General features: G+C 35.9%; 1 protein-coding gene across 1 annotated transcript in view; it reads left to right on the top strand.

Moving 5' to 3' along the window:
* LOC128856094 (protein similar) overlaps positions 1–22,971 on the top strand; it is a 196,371-nt gene that overhangs the window by 358 nt on the left and 173,042 nt on the right. The window contains exon 2 of the mRNA XM_054091473.1: positions 54–549. Coding sequence (XP_053947448.1) covers positions 437–549 — 113 coding nt within the window. The 5' untranslated portion in view covers positions 54–436. The remainder of the gene's footprint in view (positions 1–53; positions 550–22,971) is intronic.

Here is a 22,971-nt window from a genome sequence, read left to right as displayed (position 1 = left end):
ACCAGTGTCGTGAGTGTGGAATTAATATTTTTTTCTGTTACGTTTTGCTCCAGAACCAGTGGCCATCAAATCCAAACAATCAACAAATCCATTGGGTAATAGTCCTCAGCTAGTTTAGAAAAATAGAAAAAAAAATAAAAGGTCACTTGTGTTTTGATTAACGAAAGTGGGTTGAAGTGCTCCAAAGGAAGAAATCTTTTATTATATCAGTGATAAAACAAGTTTTAAAAGTGGCGTGAATTATGCCTCAAAAGAAAAGAATTAACTTTAAAAGATGATGTGAGAAAACTGGCAGGCATTAAAAAATTGAATTCTGCTTCCGCCTACATTATCGGAACATTTAAAAAGCTTAAGATACGAGCTTAGTAAAAAACTTAAAAAGTGTTTATACATATATATCTTAAGTCAAAGAAATTTAGAAGAAGTTCTCAACAAAATGGTTGCCATCGGAACAAGCATCATTGCGTCTACTGCAACAAAATCAGTTGTCGCCTCGTCAGCCTCGAATGTAAATTTAACTGCCACTGGCAAACCGAAAGAAAAGCGAAGGTAAGTAGAACTTCTATTTAAAAGCAAGAGCTCAATGAAGTGACCTTGTCACCCAGATGAAATTCCGTCTGTTGTAAAAAAGAAAGTTCTATTTAAAAGCAAGAGCTCAATGCAGTGACCTTGTCACCCAGGGAAATACCGTCTGTTGTAAAAAAGAAAGTTAAAGGTAATTGTGCTGGATGTCGCAAATATTCCTTTTTTGATGCTGTACCTGTAGGTGTAGCCCATATAACAATTTGGTAACAATGTCTTCTTTGAGCTCCATATTACCACCTAATTGGCACAGAATATTTTTGACCAGTTAAACTTTATTCACTACTTTTTCTGCATTAAAGCTTTGTTTCTCTTTTTATTGTTTCGGGTAATATTATTGAGCAGTTTATTTTCAAGGTGTTAGTAGTCATATTATTTATTAATGTCTAAAAGAAAGCATGGTTCAGATGTTTGCAACAAAGTAAATAGGTTTAAAGTAAATTAATATGATCACATGTGAGTTGAGGTACGGCATGTGAGTGATTTAGAATAATTTAAGGAATTATGATTAGTGGCTTATATTTATTTTCAGATATAATCGATTTCTAGCGAGTTATATAGCGTATTAAGTTCCATTGTATACATTCGTTATATACATATTTACGGGATTCGCTACCGAGCTGTCAAACCGTACGGTCGCATTTAATTCGTTTGTGCTCTATACTTGCTTCTTTCTGTTCTGCGCTACTTAACCTAAGTTTGCTTTTTAAAATTTTTTCCACGTGCTTTTTTTGTATTTCATTTAAAGCTTTAAACTTACAAATTATTTTGAAAAAAATGTAATATTCCATCAAAATGCCCCCCGGGGCCAACAAACTGGGGGATAATAGGTTTGCACCTTTATCCTCATCTCCCAAAAGCAAAAGGAAAAAACCGATAACCTCAACTCTGGATGTGTTCCCGGAATTACCTATAACCAAGAAGGATGATCCTAAGTATCTCGTTTTAAAGTCTCAGGACGACACTAAGCCGATCTCATCCACATCTTGTTTTGCTGTCTACAAAGGTATACAAACTATTAGTAAAGACGTTAACAAAATCACAGCTCTTCGAGATGGTAGTCTACTAATACTAGTAAAAAGCCAAAAAATTGCCGAAAAATTTTTGTCAATTACATATCTTCCTGGCGCTGGTGCTGTTGTATTTTCACTCCATGACTCTCTTAACTCAGTAAAGGGGACGATATATGCTCCATTCATTTGCCAACTTGCCGATGAGGAAATAATTGATGGTCTTAAAGATCAAGGCGTTACTGCAGTTCACAAATCCACCAAATTAAACAATGGCTCGCGGGCACCTACTGGCGCTTTATTACTGACATTCGATAAATACACTTTGCCTAGTCGTATTGAAGTGGCCTGGCGAACACTAGATATCCGTCCTTATTATCCTAATCCCATACGCTGTAGAAATTGCCAGTTGCTAGGTCACACGACCAAACGCTGCAACAACAACCCATCTTGCGTGATCTGCAATCTTCCCTCTAACCATTCCTCCCCCTCTGATTGTACTAGAGTTAAATGTGCTAATTGCGGTGGTGAACATCCTTCTTCTTCTAATGACTGTCCAAAATTTGTCAAATCTAAAGAATTACTCAAAATTAAAACTATTCACAAATGCTCCATGAGAGAAGCCATCAGTCTATATAAGTCTCAAACTCCTACTACTCCTTCACCATTTTCTTACGCAAACGTAACTGCTACCAGCAACATCGATTCTTTAAATACAAATTTCACCAAAAATCAAAACAAGCTAACCTCAAATGACTCCAACCTCAATATTATAGTTAAAGCTTCAAGCCATAACACCTTATCTAATACCAACATCCGTACAATCTCTACAGACTGCTCTTATACTCCATCTCCCTCAGTATCTTCCTTAAATAACTCTCCTTCCCCTCCCTTCTCTCCTCTCTCCCTATCTTCATCTCCTGACATTAATTTGCCTCCCGCCTCTGCGCCTTCTCCATCTACCGTTCCCTCCTCACAGATCCCCTCGCTCATGGAAACATAAATCCTTGCACTATTTTTCTTTTCTCTTCATGATGTTAACTGTCCTTCAATGGAACATTAACGGTTACATAAATAACTACTTTGAACTTGAAATATTAATTAAAGAACACAACCCCTCTGTTATATTACTAAATGAAACACATATAGCAAACAATTTAACAGCTTATACTCCAAAACCGTACATTGGTCACTTCTATAACCTTCCGTCTAACTCATCAAGCAAGCAAGGTATCGCAATCCTGATTAGAAGAAACATCCCTCATAACATTCTCCCTACACCTCATTCTAACATCTCGTCCATTTCCCTTGAAATTTCCTCCCCCTTTAAAATTATTCTAATTTGTGCCTATTCCCCGCCTCAGCAAACATTTACTTCAGCCGATTTCCTTAACCTTCTCCCCCCCCCCTCCTCCTCTCCTTTCTTACTTGCTGGTGATTTCAATGCCTGGTGTCCGCTTTGGGGTTCTCCCTTAATTAATACCAAAGACCGCGCAATTGAAGACGCTCTACTTAGCTCCGACTGTTTTGTTACTTAACGATGGTTCCCCTACCCATTTTTCCACTCATTCCACTTTTACTCATATCGACCTTACATTCTGTTCTACTTCACTCTCCCCCAAAGTTGATTGGCATCGTATTGATGATCTTCATGGAAGCGATCATTTTCCTATCAAAGCTAACATTTCCCACCATAATTCAACTTTTACTAAACCTAGAATATTCTTCAAAACCTCTTCAGCTGACTGGCCTAAGTTTGATGGATTTTGTTTGAAATACTCAGATAAACTACTTCCGTCTAATAATATTAATCAAGAAACTTCCAGGATTCAAAAAATTATAAGATCTGCAGCCAACCAATTCATTCCACAAACCTCTCCTAAGCCCCGCAATAAAAACCCTCCTTGGTGGGATAACGAACTTTCCTCGCTTAGACTTCACAAACAACAAACTTGGCATCATTTCAAATATAATCGCTCGCCATCAAATCTTGTAGCATATAAAAAAGCGAATGCAATTTTTAGAAGAAAAGCTAAGTTGGCAAAAATTAAATCTTTTCAGACTCTCACCTCCAGCATAAACTCCTCTTCTGATCCCAAAATGTTCTGGAGAAACATAAAAAGACTATCTGGTAACCTGACTTCCTCTCCTATCCCCTCCTCAACTCCTCCCAAGGCACTCTACTATATCCTCAGGATATAGCCTTAGAGTTCGCCACTTATTTTTCTAACATCTCCTCTGACTCTAATTTCTAACCTGTATACTCTTCTAACAAGAAATCTATTCTCTCCCATAGTTACTTACCTCCTCCCTTATCACATTCAGCCAAATATCTCGACTCTGATTTGTCTTCAATTGAACTCCATCTTGCCCTGTCTTCTGTGAAAGGTAAAACTCCTGGCATAGATAAAATTTCCTATCCCATCATCAAACACCTACCCCCTCTTCTCCTCAATAGACTCCTTAAACATTACAACAATATTTTTCAAACCTCCATCATCCCTCAAGTCTGGAAAACCAGCGCCATCATTCCAATTTTAAAACCGGGCAAATCTCCCTGCGAAGTTACCAGCTATCGTCCTATTTCTCTTCTTCCTTGCCTAGGTAAACTCTTAGAAAAAATTGTTGCTACAAGGCTTTCCTGGTTCCTCCAATTTAATAAGCTTATTCACTCTAATCAGGTTGCTTTTAAAAAAGGCCAAAGCACAATCGATGCTCTTTTGTACCTTGACCACTTCATTTGTGATGCTCTATCTAACAAAAACCACGTTTCCCTTCTCTCGCGTGTTGGTATACACGTAGTTCTAAGACAATTAATTAAATGGAAGGTAGGACCCCGTGTTTTTAATTTCGTAAAATCAAAGTTCTTATTTCTGACACATCTTCTTCCACACTTCCCTTAGATAACGGAACTCCTCAGGGACGAAATTAGTTCTATTTTATCAAATTTTCCTAATATATGTCGCCAGCTATATGCTGATGACCTTCTCCTATTTTCCAAATCTTCCGACCTGAATTCCATATCATCTTCCTTTGTAGACTCCCTTTCCCAGCTATCATCTTGGTCCCTTTCGTCAGGCGCTTCAATATCGTATTCTAAATCTAAATCATTCCACATTTGTAGAAAACAAAATTGTAATTTTCCAACCATTTCATTTAATAATGTTAATATTACATGTTCTCCTACACTTAAGTTTCTTGGATTAGTTCTAGATAGTAAGTATGTATTTAAAGATCACTGTCAGTATATACGAAATAGAATTATTAAAAACTCAAATATTGTTAAGTACCTATCATGTAAGCGCTCGCTCATTGGCCCAGCTCTATTAATTCAAGTCGTCAACGCTTTAATACTCTCAGTAATAAACTACGCTATTGAAATTTATGGACATCACTCAAATAACCATCTCAAAATGCTTGCTGCACCCTATCATTCAGCTATAAGAAGATCGCTTCGTGCATTTCCAACATCGCCTATAAAAAATTTATTAGTTGAATCTGGCCTTCCCTCACTAAGGGATAACATGGAAGACAGTACTATGAAACTCTACCCTAGGATTATTCTTGGTTCCAACAACATGCTACGAAAAGTTTTGTTTTCATCGTCATCACGGATCCGATTGCCAAAAATTGAATCAGCTATATACATTTGCGCGATTTTCGCTAAAACAAATAACTTGCCATTAAAACCACCTAAATTACGTAAACTTTGTCATCCACCATGGTTGATTCCTAAAGAATCTTTTATAGACAATCTAGTCCGCCTACCTAAGAACATCACTCCTAATGCGATTTATATCGCTGAATTTCGAGTAGTCGCGAGCGAATTGAAACATAATAGTTGGAGATTTCTTTACACGGACGGCTCTAAAAACTCAAATACGTCTTTTGCTGTCGTTAGCGAGAAAGGTAAGCCGATATCCTATGGGCTGCTTTTCCCTTTCTGTTCTATATTTATTGCTGAGGCCACCGCAATTTTCCACGCTGTTCTACATGCTTCTAAAAACTCTGGAAAGTATGTAATATGTACCGACAGCTTATCATGTTTTCAAGCTATAAAAAATTGCTATAACCAAACTACTGTGATCAATTCAATTAGAGAATACCTTATTTTATATCAAAAGAAAATTAAGCTAATGTGGGTTCCTAGCCATACTGGTATAACAGGAAATTTTTACGCAGACGAATTAGCAAAAGATGCATCTAACGCGCCCACATTAACACTCAACTTCTTTACAAAATCTGATATATATCGTCTCATCAATGAAAAGAGGCACTCGAAACTCTTCATCGATTGGATTTCTTATAATCATCATTATACAATAGTCAACTCAGCAATGATCAAACCAGTATATCCTGCAACAATTCCAGCTAACTTTCTCACTCCATACACACGTCTCCGGATAGGACACACAATAGATACGCATGCTCACCTCCTTGGTGGCATAAGAACCAATAACTGTCCATTTTCCAACGACACAGCAACTGTCCTCCATCTATTAGAATTTTGCCCAATGCTTCGAGATAAAAGATAATGTTACTCTAATACGGATCCTATTTCCCTCCTTTCCAGCCCAACTGAGGAAAACATAAAAACCATATATCACTTTCTAAAAGATTGCGACCTATTGAGAAGAATTTAACACAAATCATTCATTCATCGGTCAGTTGATAGCCTCTGATGCTAGCGCTGCATGTTTTTAGGTTGTACATATGTAAATTTACATTGTATAAGCTTATATAAATAAATAAATAAAAAAAATACATATTTACGTTAATAACTCGTTTGCATTTTAAACGCTATGAACTGTTTTTGACAAATTCAGAACTGGAATTCTCGCTATAGCAGACAACTAAAATAAATAATTTAAATAATTGGCGCGTACATTTCTGATAGGTGTTTGGTCGAGGTCCTCCTCCTATTTGTAATATGCGTCTTGATGTTGATGTTGTTCCATAAATGAAAGCAGACAACTACATACTTTAATTTTTACAAATAATAAACGTTTCTTAGTTACACCGTCACAATTCTCGAAATGAGAGAGCAACGAAAGGATTTTCTGCGACACTGTCATTGCAAATGATACATTTTTGTGTATTTTTTAATTAGTAGTAGAAAAATTGAGGGCGCGTAATAATTTAAAGGATATTTCGTTGGCAATGTATGTATAATAAGTATGTAACTAAACATTTAGCTCATAATCCAGGACATATACACGCATCTGTATATACTTTTATTATTAATTCTAGTGACCGGTTAAAACTGAGACTTGCGCATAGTTCTTATTGTTGTTGTTATTGTTCGTGCTCTATTGATTGCTACCTGAACCTCATCGCTAGATAAAGTAAGTGGCGAAATGTCTTTTGGCAGTATGTGTAGTCCTCTGGTGGCGCGACGCTAGGGCCTATCGACCGGAGGACGCAAACTGAATTGCCGGCGCATCTTGTCATTGTGATTCGTCGGTTTCGTCAGGGACTTTACGGTGGACCTGAGCTTACTCCCACGAGAGGTAAAGTTGCAGGTCCTCAAGTGCTCCTTTTGTTGTTGTTGTTGTAGCAGCATTAACATTCCCCATACATATGCGGGGAATGCTGCTGAAGTGGCAGTCCTTGGCTCCCGACATTTGGTCCGCTTATGCTTGGTGACCAATTGCCGAATCTATAAATTCAGATTCTTTATTCGGGGATGTCCGGGATAGACCTGACGTAGGTGGTTACGCTCGTTTGCTAAAACGGCTGCTTCAGCTGGGAAATTGAGACGTATGTCCCGGATTCTTTCACCTGGAATGAATTGATCCGCAGCAACAATCATCACCTTGCGGAATGCACCTTCACCTACGCGCACATCGGTTGGGATGGGAAGAGCAACGAAGGTGTCTGCGGTGAATTCCGCGGAGCCGGTCCGTCTAGCTTTGTTTAAGTTAAGGTCGGTTTTATGATTCACGGAAACAAAATCGGCAGATCTTTCAATGGAGACGATAATTGTCGATAGTATAGATCGCCAGGTTATGCTATTGATCAGACCAGCGCTAGTAATTGTTAGGTCAGACGGGCTGCAATTACTCACTATCCTGGTGGCGGCCTCGTCGTTCACTGTACAGATTGTCGATTGGCTTATCTGCTCTGCCGAAAGCTGTCCCATACGGTGGTTTGCCAGGTTTGAACGCCAGAGATCGTGTTGCGAATTAAAGGCACCTACAACCATTCGGTTTTCCTCTCTAATAAGCGCACCATTGGCACTTAGTCCCATGCCAGTCGGTTCTACGTATCATCTATCGTCACTGGGTCAACCATAGACCCGAAGTATACTTCGGCTGCCAAAGAGGGCACCATCCAAACTCTACATCGGTTAGGAGTAAATCTGTGCAACGGATGGTGCTCCCTTAAGACCTGCACCCACCCCTACCAACTTCCCGCACCGTTAGATGCCAAGGAATAGCAGCCTGGTCAGGCGATGCTGAGCTCGAAATAATAAGGTATTCCAGTGTTATACCATCCGTCGGACTTGGTGCCGTGTGATTTCTCTCTGTGCTGTAGAGCAGTGCCCAAAGCCTATACTCGCACACTCGTCTTGTTTTTGTTAAACTCAACGATGCTCACTCATAGAAATTATTTTATACGTTCCGTTTTGCTGTTGATGATAACCGATCTTGTTTAGGTCGAGCAGGTAATAAACTTCATAGTTTTATTGTGGTTCATAAGAAATGTTTGAGCATCATTGGAATGGAATCAAAATAAAATGTATTACAGTATCAGACCTGTTATTTAATAGACACACCTCGTACGCATGTATGTATATATTATATGTATAAGTAAATATTTACTAAATGTGTTTGTTTGTTTGTATTCTATGTGTTTGCGGCATTGAACAAATAACGAATTTTGTATTTCGTAACGTTTTCGCATATCGGCCTTCAAAATTTTAATTAAAATAGCCTTTAAATTTTTCCGTAGTGATATCTGCGCACTCTTGACCAAATATTCCATTTCCTTTAATAAACATTTCCTTTTAAAGAAAATCGTTTATAAAACATTGAGTTAAGTTTTATTATGTTTTTCGTTTAAGCTTAGATTTGCTTTTTTATAATATTTAAGGATGCATTTTTATATAATACATAATTTCAATATCGATCACTATTTTTTAACAATCACGTTAACAAATATGTTTGCTCATACATACATACATATGTGTGGTCACGTGTGTCACTACTGATTCTGCAGACAAAAAAGCGAATGAGTTGCCAAATGATAAGCATATTCATATGTACATACATACATGTCGTGGTAAAATTAGGTTTTAAATTTTAAGGTTTCCCCCTATTATCGAGAATGAATGAAATTATTGAATTTGTCGTTACAATTCTCCAGCGAGTGGCACGGAGCGACTGTATCCCACGTAACGGCTAACGTTTAGAGGAAATAATTAACAAAAAAAATCTGGACTTATAATACAATACTCCACTTCAAACTTCAATCACTTTCATTTCGTATTTTTATATATACACTTGTATATACATTCGACCTTGTATGCCTTTGAAAGTTTCTTAGAGTTGGTGAGCACAACCGCTTTTCATTTTTGTTTGTAGCTTTTGCCTAAAATTGCGTTCAGATACAGAAACTCACAATCAGCGGATTTCTGTAGTTATCTCTTTACCAGCTTCGTTATAAAGTGTTTTAGTTGTAGAAGGCGGTTATAATCAGAACTTCGGGTGGCTATAAAATTAATTGATGAAATCTACATATATACATACATATGTAATATTTATCTTTAATTTATATTTCCTAAATTATTAGCTTTGTTTTGTTAAGTTGTTAGCTTAGATACATTCGTCAAAAGGCTAATGTGAATAATGTAGAACATCTATTGAAATCGTCTGCCAATACATATGTATGATGTATTTAAAGGATTTTAGGAAAAAGCAAGGTAGTACCGGAAATACGTATCATTGTTTAATGATGATTTCAAGCAAAATGGGCCGACAAACGGCATCAACCGTCATTAAAAAATGTTTTTCGGGAATTTTATGTTTCATATCCGCAACTTCCATCCGGTTAAGCATATCTTAAGAAGATGAAAACCGCTGTTGTAACAGCAATTTGTCGAGCGTTCGCATGACAGCCGGTTCTACGACCCGGATTAATATCCGGTCAAGATAAATTTAAACTGGGACATAGAGTGGCGCAGTTTCATTCACAAGTAAGGTAGATTACCCTAGTAATAAACCCGTCACCGATGAACAATTTTTACCCGCCTGAGGATTAGCCACACCAACCTACTCACTGAAGGTTCTCCTGCTTCCTGTCCTTTCTGCTCAGATACTCAACGAATCTTTATTTTTGGAGAGATTAAGGCTAAAACATTTTGGCTCTGCGAACCCAGCGTGTACTCTAAAATCTGTAACATCGCGAAACATTTTAAGTATATATAATTTCATCCAAGAAAGCATATGAAATTTTGTAATAATTTATGTAATGTATAATTTTAGTTTTAATATCTTTATATTTGACGTACTTCATATGTATCTACCACTTAACATTAAATTAGAGAGTCGATGGCCTAAGCTACTTGTACTCTATCTTTTAGACATTAAGCATTGTATTCTACATATACTATGCATGTTTTAATAAATAATAATAATAATAATAATAATAGAGCGTATAACAATACCCAGAAAAAATGGAGGAAGGGGACTTATTGATATCCATCAGCTGCACAACAACCAAATAAATAACTTAAGAACATACTTCTACAACCAAGACACATCCCTTCATAAAGCAATAGTACTAGCAGACAAAGAACTAACGCCCCTTAACCTCAACAACCAAAGTCTTATTCTACCAAAACATACAATAGAGGAAACCATAGCAGCATGGAAACAAAAACAAATACATGGAAAACACCCACATATAGTTAACAATGTCAACATAGATCAGCAAAACACATATACGTGGCTAAGAAAAGGAGATCTACAAGCAGAAACACAAGGATTCATCATTGGAATACAAGACCAAATCATAGCCACAAGAAACTACAGAAAATACATAATACAAGATTCAACCATCACATCCGACAGATGCCGTAAATGTAACATATACACAGAAACTATAGACCACATAACAGCGGGATGCCCAATGCTCACTGGGACAAAATACACACAAAGACACAATACAGTATCCAAAATCATCCACAAGGAAATAGCCACATTTCTCAACTTAACCAATGACACAGCACCATATTATGAATATACACCTGAAACCATACTAGAAAACGAAGACTTGTAATATAGTAAGGTCCTTTCTAAACCAGATCTATTAAAATTTTACACTCTTGCAACATTACTACATCGTAACACAAAACAACAGAGCATTGTCCCTTGATACCGATATCCGGGACACATGTTATCTCCGGTAGTTGCGAACCCTACCGAGATGGAGTAACTCTATAATATATATATACATATATATATAATTGGCGCTTACACCCGTTTTGGGTGTTTGGTCGAGCTCCTCCTCCAATTTGTGGCGTGCGTCTTGTTAGAGGGACCTATAGTTTAAACCCGAATTTTTTGGTGGCAGAAATACACTTGGAAGTTTGCCGTTGCCTGCCGAGGGGTGACCGCTGTTAGAAAAAACTTTTTCCTCATTTTGGTGTTTCGTGCACGGAGATTCGACACTACATATGTACGTACTCCCCGAATGGTAGTCACTGTTGCCAAATTACAAATTACCTTAAGTAAGAAATAAACTCGTTTTGTTTTAAGCGATTTTCGTAGATAGTATTTTTCCTTCTCATTGTTAGTAACTATACTATCGTTATTTGGCTTTATATCATTTGCTGTGGTGATTCGCATTGCTTAAGCAACATCTATATCCGATATTCTATTTCGTAAATTCGACTTATTAAGATACATGGAAAAAAAAAGTTGCTCACAACTTAAACAAAATTTGCAATAATAAGAGAATCAATTTTTTGATCACCGTTGCTTGCGTTCCTGCTATTCACACTAGCAAATGATAGAAGGGTTGCGTTTTTATATGATTGTATAATAACGTACATTCCTACTTAATTCCGCTACTGCTGCTACAACTACCACTACATTTTACAATATGAAAACTGTTTGAATGATCATAAAAACTTTGTAATCTCATAGAAAATGCATATATGTATGTAGAAATTTCTCTTAATGAACATTCTACGTCCTTGGCCGAATATAAATCCGGGTCGTTTCGGTAGCGTAGAACCGACTGTCGTGGAAACGATCCTTGGGTCGTAATAAGCACTGCTATAATCTGAAAGTCCAAATTTGAGTTTAATAGAGAGTTTCTTGAATTGGGCTTTCTAAAATGTTATACCTGGCAAAATCTTCACTGAAGGCGTGTGGATTTAGAAGGGATGTGTTGGAGTACAAATCTGCTATGTCATGTTAGCAATTGAAAGTTACTGCTTTTCTTGTATTTTGTTTTGATTATTTACTTTCAGTTTTATTGTTTATTTTGGTTATGTTTTTGTCCGCCTATCAGTGTTACTTCGCTTTGGCTGGTTTTTTCAGCTTTTATCTGTTCATCCGCTTTCTTATCTCATACATTTTGGGGTTTTAAGAAAATTTACATTTTTCCGTTTTATTCCATTCATGTAACATTTGCTTGCATATAAACTGTGGATATTTTTAATTTTTGTTTCGTGTTCCAATTCTCAACAGAAGCTGTTGTTTATTTAGGAGGTCTACGTGACTCTTAATTGGTGGGGCAGAGTATCAAAAGCTTTGATTGAAAAATGCACAGCGTCGACACATTGCGCTTGAATGCGCAACAACAACTACGTCATATGCACGAATTTTGTATTTTGCTCAAGCGGCTGAGAAAAAAAATAAATGAAAGAACAAAGACAACTTTTTGCTTGAAGGGCTTCTCAACAACTCATTTATTATAATTTCAATTATTACATTTAGACTTAAACTAACGTACATATGTATTTGCTTATTCTGCATTTAATATTTAATTTTACAAATTGTTGTCAATACCTTATTCCGCATTTCCTGTCCCACGCTTTTTCAGGTAAGTCAAACTGTTGCAAAACAGGAAATGCGTTTCCAATTACTTTTACTTATTGTTCATTATTTTATTTACAAACTCATCAATTTCGTCTGTTTTACAATGTGAATTTATATTTGAAATTGAATATGTAACTTCTCCCCCCTTTAGATTAGAATTCTCCTGAATTCTTTTATTTAATTTAATAGTTATACGTTTGTGTTTATTGATGACAACAATGACAGTTATTAGAATTATAATAATGCTTAGTACATTGCAGATATGTGAGATTTTACTATGAATTTTCAATTTAAAAATGTTTTCTACATTTGATCTATTTTCCTCCAATATTTCATCGAATGTAATTTTTTTTGTAAAGTTCCGAATGTCTTCATATTTTACACTTTCAATATTTTCTTCTATGTTTTCGATATAATTTGAAAAATAGTAGTCACTAATTTTAATTGAACAATTATTATATCTTATGATATAGTTTCCGTTCATAATTGGTTTCTCTTTATTACATGTTTGATTCATTTGTAAATTTACAGCATTTTTAACAATAATCGTTTTTACGTCTATGGCTAGAATTTCAAGATCCTTATTTCTGGTGAGGTGACAGTTTTGTTTTAATATGCAGTGTTTACTTGGTTTCAATCTTTTTAAAGATTTATTTTCTTCAAATAATAAAGTTTTATTTGCATAAATGAATATTTCTTCTATTTTTGCTTCTATTTCATTATTTTCTTTATTAGGTATTGGAATAACCTTTCTTATTTTTACATATTCAAAGTTTTTAGGTATTTTAATGCCGAATATTAGATAGGTGTTATTTAAAATGGCTGTGCCTAATTGTAGATACTTAAGCTTATTATAATCAATATTATATTTAACTATTTCTTCACTAGTCAAAATATTTGGGTGTAATATTCCATATTTGGCTGATACAACATTTTCTTGTATTTGCTCAATTTTACTTTTTAATAACTGAATCTTTGTATACTGGTCTAAGTATAAATTTTGTTTATATTCGTCATACATAAATTTATTAATAGAATTAAGTTCTTTTTCAATTTTTACTCTATCACTTTTAACGATTTCTTTGAGATGCTCTATAGCTGAACTGAAATAATTGTTTATTTTGATTTGTTGGTTCATTGTGTCATTCGTCTGTAAAAAGTGCGTTTGTATATTTTGTCTATCGTTTTCGTCCATTGTACCAAAAAACCATTTTGACATACTACCTATTGCATTAATTAGTCCGCGTTTATTTCTAGTTTTTACTGGCATGAGCGTTAGTAACTTATTCCTTATGTCTAACAACTCTCGTTGTAGTGTCTCTTTATTTTCTAATTTCATTAATATTATATTGTCCGTCATTTCGTTGATAATAGTTTCTAGTTTGTAAACGTCAATCATGTGTAGTACTATGTCACTATCTTTGGGTATTTCTTGGTTTCTAATTTGTAAATCTATAAATCCGGTTTGTTCCGTTAGTTCCGTCCAAGTCATTATACCTTTACATTGTCGTATCGTTAGTATTATTGCTATCATCATGATCCATGTCTGTAAATTTTAAAGGTCGTTTAATGTTGCATGGATGAATATTTTTTAACAGTCCTTTTTTATATTTAGGTTGTTCTTTGTGCCTAACCGCTTTGTAGTTCTTTATGAATCCCTCACGTCTTTTTTCTTTATAGTCCTCTCTTTTTAAATTAAGTTTATCAATTTTCTTTCTTTTGCATTCTTCTAAATTTTGTTTAATTTTTCCTAGATCTAAACGTCCTTCCTGAACGTCTTTTGGTGCACATTTAATACTTGAATGATACCTTTCGTTATAATTTCTGATTGTTCGTTGAATTAATTGTTGGATAGGTAAATTTTTATTAGTTTGGTACAAAATCCTAAACTTTTCTGCCATCGTATTATGAAATCTTTCTATATCGGCATTTCCTGTATGGCTGTTGGGCTTAGATAAATGTAATTCGATTCCTTGTTCTGTTAGAAATTCCCTTATCCTTATTGTCTTAAATTCATTGTCTGCTATTATTTTATCTGGTTTTCCTATTTTAGTGATATGCTCTTCTAGTTTTTCTATTATAGTCATATGATTTCTGTCATTCAATGGATACGCTGCGCCAAATTTCGAAAATTTATCTATGGTCGTCAAAAAGGTAAATCCTTTGATTACGTATGTATCCATATGTATGATTTGGTTTTTATCTGCAGGAGTTTCTGTGTAATGAAATTTATTTTTAATCGGATGTCGTTCATACTTTACTTGTTGGCAAATGTCACATTGATTAATTACCACTTGGATGAGTTCCATGAGTTTTGGAAAATATATTATATTTTTGATTTTATTATAAGTTTCTTGTATGCCAGAGTGCATACTCTCTCTTACATGATACAGTGATATTTGTTTTACTGCTTCCACTTCAGTTTCAATGTCCTGTGCTCTCATGGTGCACTTAGTAAAATTAATCTGGCTATCGTTTGAATACATATCTATAAGCTTCTCTTGTACTATATTATAGTTGTGTTCGGATAGTTCCGAAAATATCCCTATTTTCCCTTTTGAAATGTATCTTCTAAAAATGTCTCCCATTAGGTTAAAGTCACTTTCTGCAATAAAAATAATTCTTTTCCCATGTATTTCCTTAAATTCTTCCGTTTTATTATTTGTTAATATTATTTGGGTTTTGTACTTATTCACAATTTCTTCTTTTATAAAAAAATGATTACCCAATTCTTCCTCGGCTGAATGTACTGTTGCCATTGTAACATCATCTTCTATATTGTTAACTGAAAAAAAATTTAAAATATTGGTATTTTCTACCATGGTATTTTCACTCCCCTCTTTTTCTGAAATAGTGTCCTCACTATTTTCTAGTCTGCTTAAAAAATCTGCCACTTTATTTTCTTTTCCTTTTAGGTATTCTATCTCAAATTGGTATTCACCTAATTTTAATAGCCATCGCTGGTGCCTGGGTGACATGTCTTTTCCTTTGTATTTGGAGTGGAGATATTTAATTGGCTGGTGATCAGTAAAGATTTTAAATTTTTTACCATATATGTAAGGTCTAAAATAATTTACACTCCACATTATTGCTAGGAATTCTTTATCCGTTGCAGAATAGTTTTTCTCATGGTTATTTAATGTCCTTGAAGCGTAGCACACTGGGTGACCTTCTTGCGATAGTACCGCACCAATCGCATAGTTAGATGCATCCGTCGTCAATGTAAATTGTTTATTGAAATCGGGATAACGTAAAATAGGATGTGTACTTATTAATGTTTTTAACTTTTCGAAAGCTTCAATGTATGTTGGGTCTTTTACATTAATTTTTGCGCCTTTCTTTAGGTATTTTGTTATCGGTTGGGCTACTTTCGCATAATCTTTTATGAATTTGCGATAATAACCTGTTATTCCCAAAAAACTTTTTATCTGTTTTTCGGTTTTGGGTAATTCTAAATTTTGGATAATTGTATATTAATTTTATTTGGGTTTGGTTTCATGCCATCCTTTGTTAAAATGTGCCCTAAAAATTCTGTTTCTTTTTTAAGAAAATTGCATTTGTCAACTTGTATCTTCAAATTTGCGTCCTCTAATACTTTGAAAATATCTGTTATTGCTTTTACATGTTCTTTTAGAGATGTACTAAATATTAGGATGTCGTCCAGATAAACAACGCATGTTCTGTTAATGAATTCGCGTAATGTTTCGTTCATAAGTCGTTGGAATGTCGCTGGGGCATTTTTCAGCCCAAATGGCATTCGTATAAATTCATATAGTCCGTGGGGTGTAACAAAAGCCGTCTTTTCCCTGTCTTTTTCTTCTATTAAAATTTGATGATATCCCTTAGCTAGATCTAGGGTTGTGAAGTATTGTGCTCTTCCTAGCTTGTCCAGAATTGAGTCAATGTTTGGTAGTGGAAATTTATCATCTATTGTTATTTCATTCAATTTCCTGTAATCCACTACTATCCTGTACTTTTTTTCTCCGGAATTATCTAACTTCTTTGGTACAACTATTAATGGACTCGCAAAACGAGAGCAACTTTTTCTGATTATACCCTGCTCTTCCATTTCCTTGATTTGTCGTCTTACTTCAGCTTCATGTTGTGGTGGATACCTGTATAATTTAGCATTTATCTGTTCGTCCGTCGTTGTTCTAATCGTATGTTTTATATTCATTGTACTAGTCAGTTTTTCCCCTTCTTTAAAGAACAAATTTTTAAATCTATTTAAAATTTTCATGACTTCTTTATATTCTTCAGTATTCAGATGTTCCAGATGTAACCTATTCCAGTCAAAATTGACTCCTTCCAGAGTACATATTTGGAGACTTTTGTATGGGTTTACTATAAAATTTGTTATCTTGTTATTGAAAGAAACATTTCCGTCTACTAAATTTATCATTGTGTTAAAACAATTTAATAGATCGGTCCCCATTATAAAACTATATGTTCTTCCTCTTAACTGGGCGACTTTCCACTTAATCTTTGCGTCTTTCACATTAAATTCTTCGGGTGCATCTGAGATGACCTCGAATTCAATTATACCTTTTCCTAGTATTGTTTTAAATTCGATCGGTTGTCTTAACGGTATTTTTCTAAAATCTTGTATATCTTTATTTATTATACTTACACTTGCTCCTGTGTCTATTAAGGCAGTATATTTTTTATTGTTTATAGTAAGTTCTATGATGGGTAAGTAGTCTGAGGTTGTTTCCGAAAAAATTTTTTTTCGTGATTTTGGTTTTCTCTAACATTGTTATCTTTTTCATAATGTTCCATTGTTTCCCTTAGATATTGCCCAGGTTGAGTCAAGCGATTTTGGCTGACATTTGGCCTGGGGTTTCCCATCTGTGGGATTCTTTGAAAATGATTTACCTCGATATTATCTATTTCCATCGGCTCGCTCCGGTTTTGCCCGGTTTGACTCCAGCGATAATGGCCGGAATTTGCCCTGGGATTTCCTACCTGTGGAGACCTCTGGAAATTTCCTGAAGTTTTGTTTGGGACTTTAAAGTGTCCAGAATTAAAATTTCTATTCATATAATTATTATCATACCTGTTTTTATATTTATTAAAATTGTTATTATAATTACTAGGACGGTTATAGCTTTGGATTTCATTCTGATTTCTATTATAATTCATATTTGCATTATTGTATTTATTCACCTTAAATTTTCTATACTCTGGTCGAATGCAACTGTCTTCGTATCTACGTCTGGTCATTATGTCCAATATGTTTCCTAAATCCCTCATATCGTATATTTTGTCGAGCAAGGTACCTTGCGACATTTCTTTAATTGTATTTATTAATATACTATCTATGTTACTCAAATCTATACCATGATCGTCCCTATGATATATTACTAATTCATCCGCTTTATATTTAATATTCTGAATTTCTATAGCTAGTTCACTTACCGTTCTTACACATAAGTTGTTAATTTTTTTGTATATTTGATGTGGCTCCGTATCTGGCCTGTATCTAAGTTTTAGCAGTTTTTTAATCAGCTGCCAGTTGTCTGGTGTCGGTATATTTATGATGACGTCCTTGGCCTGTCCTTGTATGACTTTGTAGAATATTGTTCGGACCGCTTCCTTTTTTAGACTTTCCTCTTGTATGGTTGATAACAGGTATTCTATGCTGCTGAAGAAGCTGTTGACCGTGACTTCTCCTGTCCCGGTGAAAGTTGGCATGTGGTTTATCATTTTAAAGATGTTTTCTCTTTTGCCGTTATCCTGTATTTGGTGTTGTTGCTGCCTTTGTTGAAGATCTAGATAGGCCAATCTAAGCTGCTCGAGTTGTTGCTCCCTTCGTGCGAGCTGCTCTACTAGATCTGCTGGTGCCATTTCCTGTTGGGCCTGCTCCATCCTTCTCTTATCGAATTCCTTCTGCCTGGCTTGCCTAATTTTTGATTGTTGGTTTATCAGCTAGCTTGTTTGCTAAGCTGATGGTTCCCTTTGTTTTTATGTTGGTGGTGTCTACTTTAATAAGTGTTCACTGCACTGCACTTTTTATGTTAGTGGTGTCTACTTTAATAAGTGTTCACTGCACTGCACCTTTTTATGTTTTTTTAATTATACGTATATTAAGTTATACCCTGGAGGGTCCGGTCAACTCCTGAGTTGGCTACGGATTCGCAGGATTAGGGTTTGGGTGTTATAAAAATTTTGTTTATTCACCGCACGTAATTCGTTCACTGGATCCTTTTACTTTTTAAAGGATCCTACCGACTGCGCCAATTTTGTATTTTGCTCAAGCGGCTGAGAAAAAAAATAAATGAAAGAACAAAGACAACTTTTTGCTTGAAGGGCTTCTCAACAACTCATTTATTATAATTTCAATTATTACATTTAGACTTAAACTAACGTACATATGTATTTGCTTATTCTGCATTTAATATTTAATTTTACAAATTGTTGTCAATACCTTATTCCGCATTTCCTGTCCCACGCTTTTTCAGGTAAGTCAAACTGTTGCAAAACAGGAAATGCGTTTCCAATTACTTTTACTTATTGTTCATTATTTTATTTACAAACTCATCAATTTCGTCTGTTTTACAATGTGAATTTATATTTGAAATTGAATATGTAACTCACGCGTTGACATCTAAACGTATTAGTAGAATGCCACTCACTCGACTCAGTACGGGCTACTATGTAGCTGGTTGCATTTTACGCTGATGGTTTTGTTGTGATTGTTACGTTGTGTGACGGTATTTATAGGAGCTAATCGACGCCTTGCGTACCTGCTGTTTAATAGTTTCAAGGCTTACGTCCCTTTGAGACTTAAAATAAAGCAAATTCGTTTTATTGGTTTGCGGCTAATCCTCTGTGCAGCAAAAAGTGATTGCCAGTCAGTCATAACAGCTCACGACTCAGTTCATCTTTCAGCTACCATTTCACAACTCAGTTCACACTTCTGCTCTCTGAGAGTACTGTACAACGTAACGATGTCTGCAAGCAATGAGGCCACATTTCTCGGTCGTTACGTACCACCGCTGAAGAAGTCATTGACATTCAGCGAGCCCGAAGGAACAACTGGTACGATGAGAAATGTCGAATAGCCACGAATGGTTTTGCTGCTACAATAACAACAAGAACGGAGAATAGCGATAACACGAATAAAAATAACAAAGTAGCTGGAGCTGATGGGCTCTGAGAGGATGCCGATGGCGGCCAGGAGCTGTACGACCAGTACGCTAAATCTTGGAAAAGACTCGCAAAAAAAAACACTACCTCTTTTTCGATTTCAAAACCTCCTTCGATATCACGAAAAGGAGTTGCCTATATGCCGCGATGTCTGAATTTGGTATTCTTGCAAAACTAAAATTACGTTCAGTAAATCCGGGATTGGGAAGAACCTTTCCGAGTCGTTTAATTTCAAACGAGGTTTCAGACAAGGCGGCCCATGATATCCACATAATCGGCCCTAACGACAACGCTGCTAATTCTGGCTTTTCCAATTTTGTTAGAGAAATAAGGCAAGTGGACGAGGTGGACGAGGGCGAAACGAATCAACATACAAAAAGTTTCCAATTTCGCATCTTAGCGACACCTTTTGTGTTGGCAGTTATAAATTTGGAAAAGTAGAGGAGGGCTTCATCTACATGGGAACTATCATCAACAACGACAACAAAACCGCCTTGAAATTCGTTTCCACGACAGTCGGTTCAGGGTGGGCCATATAGCGTTTGCTTTTTGAACCATCTATTTTTTTGAGAATGGTAACACAAATGACATGTCAAATGTGTTCATAATTTACTTAAAGGTTTGACATTTACGAAATGGGACGCTATACGCTTGAACAAAATTGGGAAATATTGAAAACCTATTTCCAAAGCGGTTAGTCTTCTTTTTCTTTTCTGATTTTCACATCGGTGGCTACGTCAATAAGCAAAATTGTCGGATTTGGGGCTCAGAAAATCCACACCTTACTGTAGAGGAGCAAATGCATCCACAACGAGTCACTGTTTGGTGCAGTTTTTGGTCTGGCGGCATCATCATGTCATTTTTTTTTTCGAAAATGAGCGAGGAGCCGCGGTTACAGTAAATGGCGAGCGTTACCGTGACATGCTCAACGAGTTGTTTCCAAAAATTTAAGAGGATGACATGGACGACATTTGGTTTCAACAGGACGGTGCAACTTGTCACACTGCCAAAGTTACACTCGAACTTTGGGCTACCGTTTTTGAAAACCGAATAATCAGCCGAAATTCCGATATCAATTGGCCGCCTCGGAGCTATCATTTAAGCCCGTTGAACTATTTTTTGTGGGGAACCGTTAAGGTCAAATGCTATGCGAACCATCCAGAGACGATTGATGCTTTAAAACACGATATCGAGGTTGCCATTCATGAAATTGGAGCCCAAACAATCGAAAATGTGCTTAAAAATTGGGTTGATCGAATGGCCTACTCTAAAGCTAGTCGTGGCAGTCATTTGAACGATATTATTTTTCATTCATAAATGACAATGATCAATCTTCAAAATAAAAAAAAAGTTTGAAAAAATATTGATTAGTTTTTTTTTTATAGCCGATTCAAAAAGCAAATTTTACATGACCCACCCTATACGTTACCGAAACGACCAGGATTTATGGTCGGCCAAGGACTGTCACACAGGCAGCATTCTCCATATGTAAGTGAGGGGAATGTTTAAGCTGCTACAACAAAAACAACCGTCTTAAAATTCAACGGAGAATCTCTCTTGCCAACAAGTGCTACGTTGGATTAACTAGGTAATTGGGTAGTAAATTCCTTCTTCGGGGAACAAAAATCACATTTTATAAGCCTCTCATCGTTCCCCTCCTATTGTATTGCGCAGAAACTTGGACGATAGCAACACCTGAGTGTGACGACCTTTGGAGTGTGAGAGAGTGTTCTGCAGAGCATTCATGGACCATTGCTCATTGCCGACGGCGATTATCGAAGGTCATGAAATAACAAGATGTATGAGTTGTATACAGGTATGGAAATAGTGCAGCGAATTAAGACACATGTCATATGAATGGACATATGTATACGCACAGCTCTGAAATTATTCCAGTGCTGGCATTTCTAATTGGAGTCGGTAATTGGAGTTGGTCATAATCGCTTAGGCGGTTATCGTGACAATTATGAAGAAGAAGATGAGGAGGTAACTGCTGCTCTACATATTACATGTAAGATTTTCTAGACCGTAGAACATAATTTGCCATTTACTTAAGGTTCACTGGTAGTGATATATTTTGCCTGCAGATCCAATTAGCCTTTTGCAAGAGTACAAAGACGTAATGGCTTTGCGTACTCTATATGCAATTGCTAGTCTCCAATTTAGCTTCGTATCCAGTTCAAGGTCTAGATATTTAGCCCTTTACTTTACTCTAAGGGTATTTCCTAAGGATATTTGTATAAGAACAGGTGTTTTATGTCTCCTGATAAAAAGTAACAGATACGTTTTTTTCCAAATTTACCTCTACACCAAAGTTCACACAATGTTGGATGGTGTTTTCCCGAGATTTCTATTACAATATCATCGGCGTATGCAATTACGCCAGCTTCTACAGAAGTGTGGAGATTACCCCACCCTGAGGTGTGCCCCTGACCGGAGATGTCTTAATAATTAGATCATTCACCCAATTCTGCGATTACCATCTGCCCGATTGCATTCGTACTATAAAAGAGACTTATTTAATATAATAAAACTTAACTGGATAAGCAGATACAGTCTGTATAATAAAAGCGTGACCGACAAGATGCAAACTTAGAGTTCCGTTATAAAAAAACTTAAGTGCTAATTCGAAGATGTTTACATGCAGAAGACCTCAAATTTCGGAGCACATTGAAAAAATACTTTCCTAGGCTAAGGCAAGTTCAGAACAGAATTGGAGAAGCGTAATGTTCACGAGTGAATCTTTCTTTTGAGCGAATAGTTGCACACGTCGGCCTTGGTGTACTGCTGATAATCGACAACTTCAAAGAATTGTTAGGCATCCAGCTAAGGTTCATGTTTGGGGCTGCTTCCCGAGAAATTATTTGAAAGTTTGTTTGCGTTTACCGGCAATAAGAATACAGTTTTGATAAATAAAATTTACCAAAAATCATTACTACCGACACTTTTTGTAGAGGGGAGAAACTGCCACATATTCACTTGATCAGAGCACAACAGTTTGAGAAAGGAACACGCAATCATATGAATATGCTGAGAAAAGAACACACTGCTCTGGAACAGGGCGGAATAAATGCGACATTATTGCGAGAAAAGAAAATACCATTAGACAATATTATTTGCACCCTGAGTTTTTGAATGCAAGGTAGTCTGAAATTACGCATTTAGGTAAAAATGTCTCT

Source organism: Anastrepha ludens, chromosome 2, assembly GCF_028408465.1.
Source record: "Anastrepha ludens isolate Willacy chromosome 2, idAnaLude1.1, whole genome shotgun sequence".
NCBI classification, from domain to species: domain Eukaryota; kingdom Metazoa; phylum Arthropoda; class Insecta; order Diptera; family Tephritidae; genus Anastrepha; species Anastrepha ludens.
This window is presented reverse-complemented; position numbering and strand designations above follow the sequence as displayed.